The sequence below is a fragment of the Cydia amplana genome, chromosome Z (assembly GCF_948474715.1).
Source record: "Cydia amplana chromosome Z, ilCydAmpl1.1, whole genome shotgun sequence".
NCBI classification, from domain to species: Eukaryota; Metazoa; Arthropoda; class Insecta; order Lepidoptera; family Tortricidae; genus Cydia; species Cydia amplana.
In genome coordinates this window covers 32,803,603-32,822,446 of record NC_086096.1, presented here as the reverse complement: position 1 = coordinate 32,822,446, position 18,844 = coordinate 32,803,603, and the positions used below count along the sequence as shown (strand labels likewise).

At 37.3% G+C, this 18,844-nt stretch overlaps 1 protein-coding gene across 2 annotated transcripts in view; it reads left to right on the top strand.

Annotated features, from left to right (window-relative positions):
• The first annotated feature begins 1,590 nt into the window (after positions 1 to 1,590).
• Positions 1,591 to 18,844, top strand: part of LOC134661127 (dynamin) — a 47,524-nt gene continuing 30,270 nt past the window's right edge. For both annotated transcript variants that reach the window (XM_063517078.1, XM_063517079.1), the window contains exons 1-3: positions 1,591 to 1,886; positions 6,983 to 7,056; positions 11,695 to 11,844. In XM_063517078.1, coding sequence (XP_063373148.1) covers positions 1,723 to 1,886; positions 6,983 to 7,056; positions 11,695 to 11,844 — 388 coding nt within the window. In that variant the 5' untranslated portion in view covers positions 1,591 to 1,722. The remainder of the gene's footprint in view (positions 1,887 to 6,982; positions 7,057 to 11,694; positions 11,845 to 18,844) is intronic.

Below are 18,844 nucleotides of genomic sequence, written 5' to 3'. Positions count from 1 at the left end.
AGCATGAGTCGTACTTAATTACTTAGTCTTTGACCCTACCCCTACGGGTTTTTTTTAAATGTTTTCTCCGAAACTACTGGACCAATTAAGGTGAAAATTGGTACACATATGCAAGTTTGTGACTCAAAGACGGCCATGTAACGCAAATAAATGAATTTTAAACATGGGAGCCACTTTTGGGGTGTAAATGGGAAACTTAAAAAATAAAGTTTTTCAAACTATATCTTGTTACAATTCAAATGAAAGAGCTCATTGTGAGTAACTCAAAATTTGGGGGAAATGCCTCCGGCGCGCCTCACTCTAAATTTTATATCTGCATACATCTAGCAACTATATCAAGTTTGGTGTCTTTTTCGTATAATTCGAGGATAAGGAATTCATTTCTGTGACTAAATTTTCACTCACCCATACAAAAAATACGAAAAAATCATAATTCATAAAAAAATCTTTACACTTTTTTTTACGAAACTCCTCTACAGAATTAAAAGTATGGGCATTTGCTCTAGAAAAAAAATACCTGTGAATAGTAAACTTATCAAAAAAAATCTTTTATAACCCTGTTAAAAAATGTTTTGTGTCGCACGGCGTACCTGCATTGTAAGAGCGGTAAGCAGCTTTTAGGATTTTTAAGTATGTTTAGATGATTTCTGATAAGTTGTTATGCTTCTGTACGGCTACCATCAGTTTGGCACTGACATAAACGCCATCGAGAACGTAATTTACTTTCTATGCATCTCGCTCGTACTCGCATATTAGTGCGAACGAGATGTATTATAGAAAGTAAATTACGTTCTCGATAGCGTATAAATGTCAGTTTTGACACTGTCAGTGACTCATGGTACGGGCTCTGATTGTAGATAACATTAATAAATTACTTCTGAACTTGATATATATACACATACAATTTAATTATTTTTTTAAGAAGCAGAAATGTCTGCGACCGATGCTATTATGCTCAGAATAAATTAAAAATTGGAAAAAATACTGTCTTGGGTGACACTTGAACTCCAGACGCCGTGAGTTCAAGTCTCACCCAAGAGAGTAATTTTTCTACTTTTAAATTCATATGAATAAAGATGTTGGGAACACTTTCGCCAGTAGAGTTATTATAATTGTGATAAAATTAACATATTTAGTTAGGATGTCTGACAAAAAATGCACATAGGTCCGTGCAAATGTGCAGTCAAGCGGGAGTCGGACTTAATGGACGGAACCCTTAGAACGCGAGTCCGACTCGCACTTAGCCGGTTTTTTTTAAGGTAGTACCTAGTATTGTAAGTACTATCTAGTAGGCAAGACGACTACATAATACTGCAGCCAGAATACTTAAAGGTCAACATATATAACAAATATATAAGCAGTATCTTATAAGTTGTCTTGCGTTGCGCAATAAGGTGTACCTATTACCCACTTAATAAAATTCTATTTTATATGAATTATTTGTATGTGTTAGAAAAGTTGCAATAGGTAATTCGATGGCCTAATTTTGTTAAAATATAACTTTATATGTTATTTAGTAGATAAATGTATTATTATGTATGTGTTTGTTCCAGTTCCTTTAATATTAAGTTCACATTCATGCAGAGACAGCAATATCTGTTGCTCTTCTCTCATACGCTTGCGCATTAGAAGTCTGGTACTATATTGATGAACGAAAAATCAGTAAGCGAAGATCTGCGGAGAAGCTCATAAAACGAGGGGTGTTTGGTAAAACCGGCAGCCATGTCGGGGAATATGGGAATGGAGCAGTTGATCCCCATCGTCAATAAGCTACAAGATGCCTTCACTCAACTTGGTGTGCATATGCAACTTGATCTACCACAAATTGCGGTAGTGGGAGGACAGTCTGCTGGAAAGAGTTCAGTTTTGGAAAACTTCGTCGGAAGGTAAGACTACGTTACGCCTATTACTTAATTACATAGGGTTTTACGTACAAATAGGTGTTTTATTATTCAAATTAAAACATTTGTTCATGTAAACCTATGGCCTATATCGTGCATACAGGCTGGAAACGAGAGTTATCCTCTTTTAATAAGTTAATAATAAAATCCTAATATTATCTGAAATGTTATGTGTGAGTCGTAGGTAATTATATTTCTCCGACTAAATTATGGAAATTGTGACGGTAAATTATTCAAAATATATAACAGTTGTAGTTACTTAAGCAGTATATTGGTTATGCATATAAGTTCGTTTTCATATCACCACAAATTAAATTCAATCTTATTGCATTGAAATAATCATAATTTTATTGATAGTGTAATATAGGCCTTATATGCTTTAAATGCTGGCCTAGATTTGATGCGCATGACAAGTATTATTGATTTTACGCAACTCTTCTGCCATTGGTTTTTCCTAGTTTTACATTATTGAATATTCGTTTATTTCATTTAACCACACGATATTTACACAATTATCAAAACAAAAATTAATTAGATAACACGACATCACATATAATGATTTCATATGGCAACCTTTATTTATGTGAGAAAGAGACAGACCGAAATGTTTTGAAGTTTGAGTTTGACTTGGGATGCCGCTACACAGCGCATTGTTCGTGCTTCGACACCGATGCCTGTCGAAACATCAGTTGGCTTTCCAGCTATTGTATATTGAACACTGTGCCACTTTATGACAGCTGATTCACCAATGACGTACTTTAATGCAAACATAGCTAGACGTTTATTCATTAATCTAGTATAACTGGATTGGGCATGAGTGGTGGGGATAACTGACAGAACGGGATAGTCTTATGTATCTTTCAGTAGGAGTAGCAGCGAAAGCGCTATTATTGTTTGTCCTTGTCACTGTCTCACATCTTGTTTTATTCCCCACCGTAAATTGACCACCATGATTGGTCGAATTCATTTGTTGCCCACCATAACGCGACGCTATGATTGGTCGAATTTATATGTTTTGTCCCTCACGGAGGCACGCGTAGACCACTTCTATAGGATGCTACCTTCTATGCGTTTATTGGATGTTTATTGGTAACTCACCTGTCATTTGAGCACGCCGAGCACGGTGCTCCATTCATAGCCGAGGTTAAAATACTCCTAACAACGTAACCACCCACCATATTGAAAAAGTAGTTTATCGGTGAATGATGAACAAGACGTTAAAGTAGTGAATTCGGATCGTAAAGTTTAATGTATTTAAAACAAAATGTCGGGGAATTTCGGAATGCAGCAGTTAATACCCATTGTAAACAAACTACAAGATGCATTTGTGCAAATGGGCGTGCACATGTCCTTAGATCTCCCACAAATTGCAGTTGTGGGTGGCCAGTCCGCTGGGAAGAGTTCAGTATTGGAAAACTTCGTCGGCAGGTGAGTCTCGTGTCGTGAATATATATCCTGGACATATGCGATATCCGTTGTTTTATAGTTATAAAGAAATATTGCCTGACTTCACAACTATCAATCAGCTGTCTTTATTTGTTAGTTTAGGTAACCGAAAGTAATATCTTTGTACTGTATAATGCATTAGTAAAGTAATTAAACCTTATTTAGATTTGTGCAAGAAGTTTTCACAGAATGCCACTTTTGATATCTCTAAAGCCTGACTCATACAAGTCAATATGAGCTGGCTTTTTGTGCCATAGTATTAAGGGGTTTAAGATGAAGTAGTCATCTAGTCTCTTATATTACAGTTAATATATTCTAATATAACGTTTTTAAACATCATTTTTCCTTCACATTTTACTTTTTAAATGGAGAAGATAAGTTGCCATTGTATGATACTTTATCACCAGCAAATGCATTGCCTGAATTGCTATCACACAATTTTTATCAGTTGTCGGGATTGGTTCTGCTAAATTGATTGTTTTCTGTAAACTTCATATTAACTATTCCATTTGTGAAACTCTGTGCTTAAGTTTATTCTTGCATTCTAAATTTGTTAGATTATAAAGCCTAATGATTATTATATAGTTATTAAGTTCTTGAGTCTGATGTTACAGACAATAAAAAACTAAAACCAGTCTTAAATCAGAATAGTGCAGTGGTGTGAAATATCCAAAATGAAAAGTGAAATCCTGAGCATTGCAAGACTTTCAAGGCACAAAGTGCAAAGAGCAAATAGCCCTAAATAAGGCCGAGTGTATGAAATATTTTTTTACCTCACCACTGCAAGGAAAATTCAAATGGTGAAATAAAAATTAAATAAAAATTATGCTGTTGAGGATAGAAACCGACCAAGTGCGAGTAGGACTCGCCAAGCGAGGGTTCTGTACTTTTCAGTATTTGTTGTCATAGCGGCAACAAAAATATCGCGGTTCATGATATACAGCATGGTGACAGACAGAGAGACGGACAGTGGAGTCTTAGCAAAAGGGTCCCGTTTTTACCCTTTGGATATGGAACCCTAAAAACGATTGGCCTGCGGTTTTATTAAACAAAACCTGACTTTGTGAACAAGTGTGGTGAAAACACTATACTTTTTAGCGTTGTTTCCAATTACATAAGTTACATGACATTAGTAACTGTCTGAAGCAACCATCCATTTTGACTTGATTCCCACCAGCTTGCCATTGAGTATAAAAGCTTACAGTTGTCAGTTTTTTAAGAAAAAGAATCAAAAATCACTCATTTCCAATTTTTAAGAAGGTTAACCTTTATCATGGAAGTAATAACCAGATTCTGAACTATTTCCACATACAAATTTTTTTTTTGGAAATTAGTCATGTCAAATTCATCAAAATCAGCTCAATAAACATTCATGATATTTATGACTACACATATGTAAAATCATAACATAACCCTTTCTTTTAACTTTGCCATCATCAGGTTGTTAACCAGAAATTGCTTTTTATTTTGTTAAGTTTCTAGAAATGATGTGAGTGCATTGCATATAAACTCTGGCTTTTGATGTCATTGAGTTACATTGATATTTTGCATTTTGCAACATGATCAATTGCTATCTTTCATTTTATGATTGACACACAGAGTCCATATAACATTAGGTAGATTTTATGATTCGTAATTGTTCATAATATGAACAAGTGTGTAAAATAAATATTATTTATTTTACATATTATAAAGTAGGTACAGTCAGCAGCAGAAGTTGCTAAGCGGGTGAGGTGTTCAAAATTACCTTGACGCGCTCTTATTCTCTTAACAATAAAGTTGTGTCAAGATAATTTTGAACACCTCGCTGACTGTACACATAAAATACAAAAATAAAATCCCGTTTATCTCAAATATGGATTGACCAATTTAATTGCAGTTTTCTGTTCTTTGTAATGGTTCTTAGTTAAGGTATTACCTCACCTGATTGCTCGGTTATGATTTTGGTTACAATTTGATTGCAAAGATTTTTGTATTGAAATCGCCATTGTTTAACATATTAAAATATTAATTTTTCTATTTTTGACTTAACACGGGCATCAGGTTAAGGGTAGGTAAGTTAGAGCTCGAGACTTAGTTCTGCGGACTGAGCCGAACAGTGTTCATAAAATAATCAAGTGTACGGCAGATCAGTGCTGTATGTTATTAAATGTTATATTTATGTAAGCTTAGTCAAAGCTACCAAGTTTAAACAATGGTTTTCAATTGTGTGACTTTTGGGGTCATCCATTAATTACGTCACACGAATTTCTAGGTTTTTTGATCCCTCCCCCCCTCCTTGTCACACTTGGTCACATTTGGCAAACCCCTCCCCCCTAGTGTGACGTCACATTTTTTCTACGAAATCGCCAAATCGAATTAAGTAAAGTCTATTTTTTAATTCGGTAGACTGAAATGACAGTTCATAGTATGAAATGACATTTTATGTTCATACTATGAACTGTCATTTCAGTCTACTGAATTAAAAAAAAGATTTTAAGTACCTAAGTATTATTAATATTATATCAAAATATTTTTGACGATATAAATATTTGTAATTTTATAACCCAAAACTGCTTAGGAAAGAAAATTAAACGAATAAAAACGAGTATCGTTTTAAAAACTTGTTATTTAAATGTACAGCGAATAAAATAATTTAAATAAATTTTCGATTACTGACGAAGTTAAAGTGACTTCACAAAGTTTGTGTCTCCCCCCTCCCCCATGTCACAATATGTCACATTCTCTTGACCCCTCCCTCCCCCTAAACGTGTGATGTAATTAATGGATGACCCCTTTGTCTCTTTAGTATTTTAAGTGTTAGGGACCTATGTAGGTAAGATATCTATCAACACATATTTTTCGCCCAGGACAGAACCCAGTCGGTACCGGCATTTAGATTCAGGGGTTGGTTGTATGTTTCTGCATACAAATGAATGTTTCCAATTATCTCATAATAGTGAGGAACTGATTAAGCTACGGCTTTCTAGTAATAGTTTGTGATCTGCCTACCTACCTACCAGGTCAGCGATGGTTCGTCATATTTTTCGCCCAGGACAGAACCCAGTCGGTACAGGCATTTAGATTCAGGGGTTGGTTGTATGTTTCTGTATACAAATGAATGTTTCCAATTATCTCATAATAGTGAGGAACTGATTAAGCTACGGCTTTCTAGTAATAGTTTGTGATCTGCCTACCTACCTACCAGGTCAGCGATGGTTCGTCATATTTTTCGCCCAGGACAGAACCCAGTCGGTACAGGCATTTAGATTGAGGGGTTGGTTGTATGTTTCTGTATACAAATGAATGTTTCCAATTATCTCATAATAGTGAGGAACTGATTAAGCTACGGCTTTCTAGTAATAGTTTGTGATCTGCCTACCTACCTACCAGGTCAGCGATGGTTCGTAGATGGTGGGTTATCCTCTAGCCGCCGAGAGACCTATGAAAAGGTCTCCTGTTCCATTCTAATTTGAACTTTGTGTTGACAAAATAAAATTTAATTTTGCTTGGCAAGGTTTGACGTATGGGCGACTAGAGGTTAAGCTAATGAAGCTGATATAATTTCGTCGGAGGACTTTAAATCTATGATATGTTTATGAGTCATATGTTTTATCAAATCAATAGTGGGTTGTAATGATTTTTAATTGTTACAGGGATTTTCTGCCCCGTGGTTCCGGTATTGTAACTCGTCGTCCTTTGATTCTACAGCTCATACATGGAAACGCAGGTACGTTGCCGTCCTAGCATCTACATATTTAATGAGGTGAGGCATTAATTAAAGTACAGATTTGCACGTCGAGTACCTACCGAATCTACCAAAACCATTCTTGACAATATAGTTGAAATCCTTTCCCAAGGACAGACGAAATTATTCCTTATGTTAATATCAAAAGGACTTTCGATGTCACATGGTGACACCCCACGTTACGGCTCTATCTTGACTCGCAATAATAGCATCTTAACATAAAAAGATGTTCCTCGTCCCTCTCTTCTTAAATTTAGAACCATGTGTTCTTATTGAAAAAAAAAAAAAACATCCACAGTCACTATTTGTAAAAGTGTAACAAATAAAACTAAGTACTTATAATATTACACGTATGAACATTATCCTTTATGTGAGCATAAATTGCATGTTCGCTTCCACATTCCAACAAACGTCATAGCCATAGCACTTACAGTTAACAGCACCTTCCATTTATAGTTACCATAGCAGGGATATTTTTTATGTTAAATACATAATTTTATGATATGAAGGTGCTGTTTACTATTTCTAGTCTCCTAAAAAAACACTTGTCACACCTCTAAACCTGTGATATCATATCAGTAATATAAATTTTAACACTTTCAATGCCAAGCTCATCTTGAATGTCAAGTGTCAAAATTTTTATGTCACTTTAAGGAAATCTCGAGTTGAGTTTCGGATGAAGAGTTTGAAACACCGTGGGAATGTATGTCACTGAGTAATTGAGTATGGGTCATAAAAAAACCGGCCAAGTGCGAGTCGGACTCGCGCACGGAGGGTTCCGCACCATCAACAAAAAATAGAGCAAAAAAATCGTGTTTGTTGTATGGGAGCCCCCCTTAAATATTTATTTTATTTTATTTTTAGTATTTGTTGTTATAGCGGCAACAGAGATACATCATTTGTGAAAATTTCAACTGTCTAGCTATCGCGGTTCATAAGATACACTAGATACAGCCTGGTGACAGACGGACGGACGGACAGCGAAGTCTTAGTAATAGGGTCCCGTTTTTTACCCTTTGGGTACGGAACCCTAAAAACTCCAAAAAACGATACCGATATCCAAACGTTCTTGTCGTTTCTAAGTTGGGATTGTAATATTAACTTAAATATTGTGTACGTCTTCGTTCCATCTATGTTTGAATTATGTAGAGGTGTAGTTTTCACGTTATGTGCACAGATTGTTGCTCATTAACCTTCGGCGCTCCGACTAATGTTAAAACCAACTAATTGGCTTCGCTGCGAATTGCGAGCTTGCATGGATGGAACTTCTGTGTATGCATCTTACTATTATATGTAACAAGACCGCTTTTCTTTTAATTGAAGACTGAACGGAAAATTCATTTTAGAATATAAGATTATTATATTACGCGTTTTAAATGTTTCTGTTATACTACTCGAAACTTGCTGACTAGCTAATTAATGTAAGTTTAATCATTTGCTCCCGTTACAAGCCACATCCTGTGCATATGTGAATGAAAGACTGAGGAAGCGGCTATTTAACTATATCGTTAATGTTTTTATAGAGCAGTGCAGTAGTTATGCGCAATGCTAGGAATGTCCACAGTTAACTGACAATTCTTGAACCTTATTGCAAAGATTATAAGGTCCACCGATGGTCAGGAGTGTTGCTAATGTTGCTATTAGTGTCATGGTCAATCCGTCAGACCTTTTTTAAGCCTTATGACGACGAGATAGGGACTAACACTGGCGTATTGCTGTTAGTATCGCTCTGCAGGCAGGATGCAGCTTCCGTATCCGATTTTTACCCAGTTCGGTGCCGAGGTTTGCACGCGATAAAATATACGACGGCCAGTTTAGAAGAGATCGGATCTTTATTTATACTGCTAAAATAACTTCATCTGTATTTGTATGAAAAATCTACGACAGAGTACGTGGGATAAGTGTCATTACAAACACCCTACGGGCTTAGAAGAATTAACCTTAGAAGCGAGTATGTAATCTCGCACAGATCCCTAGGTGACGATGACCTCATCCTATCACCATCAGGCGGATCGTCTGTTTGTTTGATACCTATTTCTAGAAACAAAATGAATAAAAAAGCGGCCAAGTGCGAGTCGGACTCGCCCATGAAGGGTTCCGTATTTAGGCGATTTAAGACGTATAAAAAAAAACTACTTACTAGATCTCGTTCAAACCAATTTTCGGTGGAAGTTTACATGGTAATGTACATCATATATTTTTTTTAGTTTTATCATTCTCTTATTTTAGAAGTTACAGGGGGGGGGACACACATTTTACCACTTTGGAAGTGTGTCTCGCGCAAACTATTCAGTTTAGAAAAAAATGATATTAGAAACCTCAATATCATTTTTGAAGACCTATCCATAGATACCCCACACGTATGGGTTTGATGAAAAAAAATTTTTGAGTTTCAGTTCGAAGTATGGGGAACCCCAAAAATTTATTGTTTTTTTTCTATTTTTGTGTGAAAATCTTAATGCGGTTCACAGAATACATCTACTTACCAAGTTTCAACAGTATAGTTCTTATAGTTTCGGAGAAAAGTGGCTGTGACATACGGACGGACAGACAGACGGACAGACGGACAGACAGACAGACAGACATGACGAATCTATAAGGGTTCCGTTTTTTGCCATTTGGCTACGGAACCCTAAAAAGCATCGACCTCGCTATAAACTAGCAACGCATAAAACGCCAGAGCAGGTTGAAAAAGTATGATATCAATCAAACGAAACGTCTGAAAAACTAACCCTAACCCGACTAACAATGTCGGGTCGACCGTAACTTGAACTGACTGTGACTTACCTGTAGATACGAGGTGGGTGACGCTGAAAACTTAGACCGTTGGAATATAATGTGTTCTTTTTGTGTACCTTCTTTAACTCGAGGCAATTACGTTGTGAAAAGCAATAGAATTATGAATGAGAACCGCGAGAGCGTCTAACATATCCATTTTCCTAAAGCTAATACGTCGAATATTTTCCAACCTTTGGCAGCACACTACGTATTGTTACAAGACTAATCGATCTTGACCTTGACGTTTTTTAGTTACCTACGTAAAACTACTTCCAGACTTCTATGTGGGTTTTACTGGCATTAACCTATTGTGTTAATAAGTAGAAACACTTTTTGTGACTACCCCGTCTCTTCGCCACCTTAGTACGTATATACAGCTTGATGATCCATGGTAATTAGAAATTGCTGTCCGTCATAGTTGACATAACGTTCGTAATTGCATACACGTTCCACAATTTGCAGTTATGTATATAGTGTCGTTTGTTTTGTAGGATGCCAGAATGTTTTATTCATCCTATACCAACTTGTATTATCTACAGAAATCAATCAAATCTTCTTCTGAATAAATAAAAAAAAAATCTTGACGCATTTTTATAGGCATAACATTACTACGATGATGCCTGATGGAAAAAACTTGTTGTTAATACGTCTAGTGGTGGTGGTATGGTTAAACTCAATCTATTATAGTTTGGCCAGTGCGTGCCATAGTAAAGGCCTTCTGTCTAATAACTCTAATAGAACTCGCATATTAGTAGTTACTTTTCTTATATACGGAGCGAATTAAATTCGGGTTATGATTAATACGCCCAAGCTTTTGAAATAGCTTGGTTGAATACTTGTGTTGATATAATATCAAAGAAATTCTATGCTTTGATCAAGAGGCAAAATGAAAGAATTGACAATACAGTTCAAAAGTTTTTGTAGGCAAGCTTAGTCCAAATAAGTGTGTAAAAATATTGAAAGTTTTGCCCTTTGCGTAAACCGAAATTGTGTTAGTAATTATGTCAAATGGTCCTATTTATTTTTCCTAGACGTTCCTTGGACACACACGTTTTGTTTAAAATTTCCTGTTAGATATAGACCCATGATAGAGTCAGTGGTTACTCCCGTAGTTCCTATTATGACAGATTCTTCAAATCTCTTTTGGTTGGGTTTAATTTGATAATTGATGAAATATGTATTTTATGTTTTGTTATTACTCAAATGTTACATTAATTACTAAATAAATTAATGTGCCAAACTTCCAAAAAACGTCTACAAACATTTTACGTGACAGCCTCTTCATTTAAACTGTCGTAGTTCTTTTTAAATATCCCTAAAACTTTCAATACAAGATCGTCGCATCTGTGTATCGTTACAAAGTTAACCGGGAAAGTTCGATCCGTATCCGTTTTGTCTGGATTTTTCTGGGAAAGTCTTTGAAATATGCCCAGGAAGGTTCAATTTGAGCTCATTTAATTTAATTGGCCTTTTTAGTCAATGACCCCCGGGTGGCGAGGCATTAGCACGTTGACTGCATCGTTCAATTTGTTCCAATCAACTGTTACAAATTAGATAGACTCAGGTTTTGATTGTAGGTCTGATCAGAAACAAATTACACATTACAATTTTTAAACCTTTTTCCGGGTAGTCAACCGTAGACGCATTACATTATTGTAATAGTTCTGTACAATCTTACAACAGTTATAACCACGTCCCACGTGTGGATTTAACAGAGAATTTACGCGTTGAAGATAATTATTTTTTTCTTGCCAGTTTTCTACGTGTCCATACAAGGTTGACGCTTTTATGTCGTTGCCTTTAAAAGGTTAAAGTGAAGGCTAATCACGTTTCCTCCAACAGAATATGCGGAGTTCCTCCACTGCAAGGGCAAGAAGTTCGTGGACTTCAATGAGGTGCGAGGGGAGATCGAGGCGGAGACGGACCGCATCACGGGCTCCAACAAGGGCATCTCGCCCGTGCCCATCAACCTCCGCGTCTACTCGCCCAACGGTAAGTCTAATTGCTTTTTGTGATAAAAATGTCCAACTGTCTCTGACTATTAGGAGGAGGGGTTTGTCTGGATGACGCAATACAGTAAAGGGTAGGGAAAGGTGTGAATTTTATCTTTCTCTAATAGCTTGAGTTGACCATCTAGTTCAAAATTGCCTTGCCAAAGGTAGTTCTTGGAATTATCGTTAGGTTAGTAGCACCGTTTTTGTATGTATACTAAACTAAATACATTGAAATATACGAAGAGTAGAACTTATTTACAATTTTCACAGTTAGCGGTGACATTTACTTTTGTGTTGTTGGTCAAAGGTCAATAACCTCTGCTATGTTAATATTTGCAGAGCTAAATAAGTACTACAGAATTTTGAAGTGTTAGTTACGTTACATAGTCACGTTCATAAAGATGTGTTGCACCTTGAGCACCTTCTTACCGGCTTTACAAAGCCGAGATTAAAAAGTGTAGGTAGGTATAGATATTTATAACTAACATTATAAGAGCTAATGTTAGTAATAATAAACATCTATATTAGTTTTTATTTGTAAATATGTATGTCTGAGAAGTTCGTATTTCGGCAGGTCTCTAATGTAAATTTCAGTTTGGATAAGCAGTAATTACACCGCCACGGTAACCGTTAGGACGACCACGGTCTGGTAAAAAGTCAATTAATTGAGTCCGATTCTACTTGACAAATATAAAGAATCCAAGTAAGGGGCTGTTCATAAATTACGTCATCTATTCTTGACGATTTATGATCCCCCCCTATAATCATCCAAAAATCGTGCTTCGAATGACCCCGTTTCCTCCTACGTCAGTTACCATCATCCGATGTCCAGACCACTTCCCCCCAATTTGAAATGACGTAATTTATGAATAGCCCCCAAGCCGGTAGTCGCGTAAACGTCTTGATCCGACCATAAACGTAACTGGATGCAAGTAAACAGTCAACAAAGAACCTCGCGCAGATAATGATCCTGGACTATAATTCCCGACGCTTGCCTAGCACGGCTAGCACGCACGTCGCTTGTGCCCTATCCAGTTTAAACGTGATCACAAACGGCGTGTTTATTATAGATCTAGTTAGTCTGTTTTGCCTGAGGCGTGCGTTTTATGAGCGATGGTAATGCTAGGCTAGAGGTATGCGTGACGCGTTTTTGCGCCGTCGAACCAGGCGGGCCCTCGCTTGCCGGCCTCCGCGGGCCGTGACGTCACAGCCCAATCGTTCACCTTTGACAAGCTGCTTCGATCTACCTGATCAATGCCGCTCCTCGCTCGTCCTCCTTTCTTGACCTAATTCGGTCCTGATTATTATGTGTACCTAAAGCTCTTTTTTTGGCTCAAATGTATGCGTACGATATTATTGGTTTAGTTTAGAGGTTAGAGACTTTGCTTGGAAATGACACAAAAAACATTAAAACAGCAAAATAACGTTGAGTAATTGTAGCCTTCCGTAGTAATTTTTCGTGAGTCAATCCTTGATTGTCATTGAAGTGTCTTGAATTGCTGCAGTCAGAAGCAACTCAAGCCTTATGATGACTCACATTTAATCTTAGTACTTAAGATAGAGCCACTGCAAGTTAATTGGATACTGAGGTAACAAGATTGTCAATGATCCAACCTTTATACATTAGCGCCGCCAGAAGAATCTACGATGCGGCGCGCATTCTAATTTTGAAATACTTGAAATATATCAAGGACAAGAAAAAACAATTTACTTAATGTCAACATCTTAATGTAAAAACTACAACAAATATTGCTAATTTATCATCATAAAACTAGTTTCAATAATTCTACAACAAAGACAAGAATATAGTTAACGCCAGTATCGCGTTAACATTTGGTGACCCTCTACGTTCTTTGAACAACAATCTTCTTCGAAGTACAAGCGGCGCATGGATCCTTGGAAACAAGCGGAATCCCAGAGTCCAGTCTACAACAGCATCAACCACGAGCACAGAGATTACAAAGGAACCCTTGCGTGAAGTGTTTGAGTACCTAACGTAAATTACGAATTTCATGGTTGCCTTAAATCCTGCTCTGCATCAGGTTGTATTCTTCTATTATTATGTTAAAAGCAAAAATATTGCATTAATTCACTAGTTACATTCAATTTTATTCAGATTTACAACAATTTTCGTTAAAATACAAATAGTCCAGTCGCTTTAGACAGATAGTCCAGTAAATTATTTAAAATATTGAAAATTTTCTTCAAAGTTCTAAGACTTAATAAACATCAAAGCATACGTAAGAAAGCAGATTTGTGCATAATTTGCAGCATATTAGCATGCTCTGATATTAGCGTAATTAAAATTTCAGGGAATAAGCTATATGTTGCCTTCAAGATTCTGCCGGAGGTACGGGTGTAAGCTGTCATTTTCCGTGGATCTTCCGCTTAATCGCGAGGATGACATCACTGCACGTGGACAGCTATCCTATTTGCCACCTGTTTAATACGGTGGCCTGCACGGTTTGAAACTTAATTTATACTTAGTACAGTCTGTTCAATTTATTTATGCCTGTTTCTTAGTATACTTATGTATGTGCGTTTAATTGATTCTACAAAATGTCTGAAGAACTATTAAAGCCTTTAGTTCGCAAGCGCGGCACTATCAAGGCAAAGGTTACTTTATTTGAGAAATATATTGACACAATAAAAGCGATTTCGACGGAGAACTTCACTAAGGCTTTATTCGGTGAACTCCAGTTGAAACTAGGTCGATTTCAAGAATTATTATCTCAATTTGATGAAGTACAGTCAGAAATTGAAAATTTAGATGACATCAACTTAGCCGAACAGCTTTTAGAACGTGAGCAAGTTGAGGATTCTATCATAAAGTTGATTTCATTGTCACAATTGATACTTGAGTCGAACCAACCAGTGACTACTAAATATGCTACCGCTGTTTCTCGAGCCGAAGGTTCAATTCATTCAAATGACAGTTCTCAGACGTCTGTCAACCATCACATTCGGCTTCCTTCTATAAAATTACCTTCCTTTGACGGCAATTATGCAAAATGGATGGAGTTTCGCGATACCTTTGATTCATTAATAAATGAAAACGAGTCCATCCCTACAATAAGCAAATTTCACTATTTGCGCGCATCTTTGGAAGGTGGAGCAGCTATAGTCATAAAATCTATTGAGTTTACAAGTACTAATTACAAAATCGCATGGGATTTACTGTGCGAGCGATACAACAACGAGAGAATTTTGATCAATAACCATATTAGGTCATTGTTCAACTTTGAACCAATTACTAGGGAATCTCATAAAGCTATAAGGTACATGATTGATTTTTATACCAAAAACCTGCGTGCTTTACACACACTCAAAGAGCCCACAGACAGTTGGGACACATTAGTTATATATATGATGGTGTCGAAACTAGATGGCGCCACTAGTAGGAAGTGGGAAGAACACAAAAACACACTCAAAGTTACTCCTAAGCTCGATGATTTCTTAGTGTTCCTTCGTAATCGAGCGGATGTCTTGGAAACAATACAGTGCGGTGCTTCTACACAAAAACATGATAAACCTACTAATCAAATAAAAGAAAACAAACGTGTTGCAACAATGCTAGGTACAAGTGACACAGCTAGTGCTAATAACTTAGATACAAAAACAGAAATAACTTGTGCGTTTTGCAAACAAAATCACTTCAATCATAAGTGTGACAAGTTTAAGGAAATGTCAGTGGATTGCAGGCAAAATGAAGTTTCTAAATACAAATTATGTAAAAATTGTCTGCGCCCTGGTCATCACCACTCTCGTTGCCGGTTAGGCCCATGTACGATATGTCATAAAAAACACAACACACTATTGCACATTGAAATAAATGACAGCAATAGTACAAATTTGCCTGAAAACACAAATACTACTACTGCAATGACTTCATTCACTCCGACTAAGAAGGGTTATGTGCTTTTGTGTACTGCTGAAGTGAATTTAGTTAATCCTGTAACAAAGGAATCTCACACTACGAAAGCTCTATTAGACATAGGGAGTCAATCTTCTTATATATCTACAACAATGCAAAGAAGGTTGAACCTTACCTACGATGAGAGCGAGCCCACTACTATAACAGGCTTAAACGATTGCTTGATTGGCATTGCTTCAAAACAGTGTGGTGTTCTCGTGCAATCCAGAACCGGTCAATATGAAATAGATGTTTCTTGTCTGCTCATGGACCAAGTAACACAAACTACGCCGAGTTTGGAAATTGACACATCACGCTTCGATATTCCTGAATCGATTGAGTTAGCGGACCCCAGCTTTTATCATCCGTCTACAATTCATTTATTGCTGGGGGGCGATGTGTTTTGGGATATTGTAGGGTGTAAAAAAATTAAATTAGGTAAAAACAAACCAACGCTTAAAGAATCAAAACTAGGTTGGCTTGTTTCTGGTCCGACAGGTCAGGGTTCAAGCTCTTCCACTAGGTGCAACTTTATTCAAGAGATCAGGGATAGTATTGCTAGGTTTTGGGAGCTTGAAGATATCCCCAACTCTCCTCCTGAATCAAAGCTGTCAAAGGAGGAAGAGTACTGCGAGACTCATTTTGAGGAAAATACCGTGCGACTTGATGATGGTCGTTTCTGTGTCAAGCTACCACTCCGTGAGGCCCCGGAGGACGCCTTAGGAGACTCTTATTACATTGCTAGAAGGCGGTTCTTCAACCTAGAAAATAAATTAAAGAAATCTAATATGAAAACTGATTATGCTGCTTTTCTTAAAGAGTACGAGAGCTTAGGACACCTGACCGAAACGGAGCGTCCTGTCTTTGGGTATTTTATCCCACATCATTGCGTTATTCGCGAAAATAGTGAGACGACGCGCTTAAGAGTCGTTTTTGACGCGTCGTGCAAAACGTCAACCAATAAGTCATTTAATGACATTCAGATGGTAGGACCTGTAGTTCAAGACGATTTACTGTCCATATTACTACGATTTAGACAAAATACTTATGTTGTAACGGGAGATATAGAAAAAATGTATCGTCAAATAATGGTGGACGAGTCTCAACGTCATCTTCAATTGATTTTATGGAGGGACGAGGAGAGTCAGCCACTCAAAATACTTAAATTAAATACCGTGACTTACGGCACTTCGTCTGCCCCCTACCTAAGTACAAGATGCTTGGTGCAAGTTGCTAATGAGTGTACGGACGATATAGTGGCTAATACAATAAAACACGATTTCTATGTTGATGACTTGAATACTGGGTCTGATTCAAAAACTGATTTAGCTCAAACTGTTAAGGGTGTTATTGACGAATTGTCTTGTGCGGGATTTCCATTGAGGAAGTTTAGGACAAACGCCATTGACATTTTTGACAATATCGATAGCGTACGAAATAATCCTCAAGACTTTTGCAAGCAGTCAACAGTGCTAGGGTTGAAATGGTCACCTACAAATGACACACTACAGTTTTCTTCAGAATTTGAAGACATTGAAAAGGTGACAAAACGCAATATCCTGTCTAGCTCATGTAAAATATTTGACCCGCTCGGTCTTCTGTCTGCTTGCACTATATTTCATAAAATACTGCTTCAACGGTTGTGGTTAAACAAATTGGATTGGGATGATTCAGTACCCAAGGAGCTTGAGATTTCATGGCGTGAATTCGTAAATGAATCGCGTCATTTTGCGGATCTAAACGTACCACGCCACGCTCTTTGTCACGCACCTGTCACGATTGAGATTCATACATTTAGTGATGCTTCAAAGGATGCTTACGGAGCATGCCTGTATATGAAATCCATTGACAGTCAAGGCAACATATGTGTCCGCCTAATGTGCGCTAAGGCAAGAGTGGCACCACTCAAACCTGAGATGACAATTCCTCGTTTAGAATTACTAGGAGCATTATTAGGTGCTCGTTTACATGCCAAGGTTACGCAAGCTCTACGTGTGACGATTACTAAATCTATATTTTGGTCTGACAGCACAATTGTCTTGGGCTGGCTTCAGACGCAACCGAAAACATTGAAAACCTTCGTATGTAATCGAATAGACCAAATTCGCGAACTATCAGATCCAAATGCCTGGCGTCACGTGCCAACAAATTTGAACCCAGCAGATCTGGCTTCAAGGGGGGTCAAACCTCAACAATTACTCACCAGTGTTTTGTGGTGGGAAGGACCCTGCTTCCTTAAAAACCCAGAGTCTGAATGGCCGGCAGCTAAACACGTTGATACATTATTACCAGAGATTAAATCGTTTATGACTGTACAATGTGAATCTAATGTTATTCCATTTAACAAATATTCAAAACTACAAACCTTGCAAAGAATATTCGCATTTGTGCTACGTTTTCTTAACAACTGTAACAAAAATAAAGCCAAATTATCCGGAAACTTAAATGTTACTGAATTACAATCGAGCATGACAGTATTAGCGACTGCATCGCAAAGGGAATCCTTTGCTACAGATATTCATTCTCTCAAAACGACAAAGAATCTTAACCGCAAATCAAGACTATTAGGATTAAATCCATTCCTTGATGAAAATGATATCTTACGTGTTGGTGGTCGCATTGTTAATGCTTCTCACTGTCCATATGAACAGCGACACCCAATTCTCATTGATAGCAAGCATTTATTCACGAGACTTTTATTCGAAAGGGAACATATCAAGTTGTTGCACGGAGGAGCTCAATTATTGTTAAGTTCTGTGCGAGAGCGATTCTGGCCAATCGGTGGTCGGATTTTGGCAGTTAAGGTTGTAAATAGATGTATGAAATGTCAAAGATTTAAGGTAAACCCTATGCAACCAATTATGGGAAACTTACCCGCTCCACGTGTTACTCCTGCTCCACCCTTCACAAACTGTGGGACCGATTTTGCAGGCCCATTTCTGATTTTAAATAAGAAGGGTCGTGGGGCCAAGACTTCCAAATGTTACCTTTGTGTATTCGTTTGCTTTTCGACAAAGGCTGTTCACCTTGAGGTCGTTAGTGACCTAAGCGCAAATGCCTTTATCATGTGTTTACGTAGATTTAT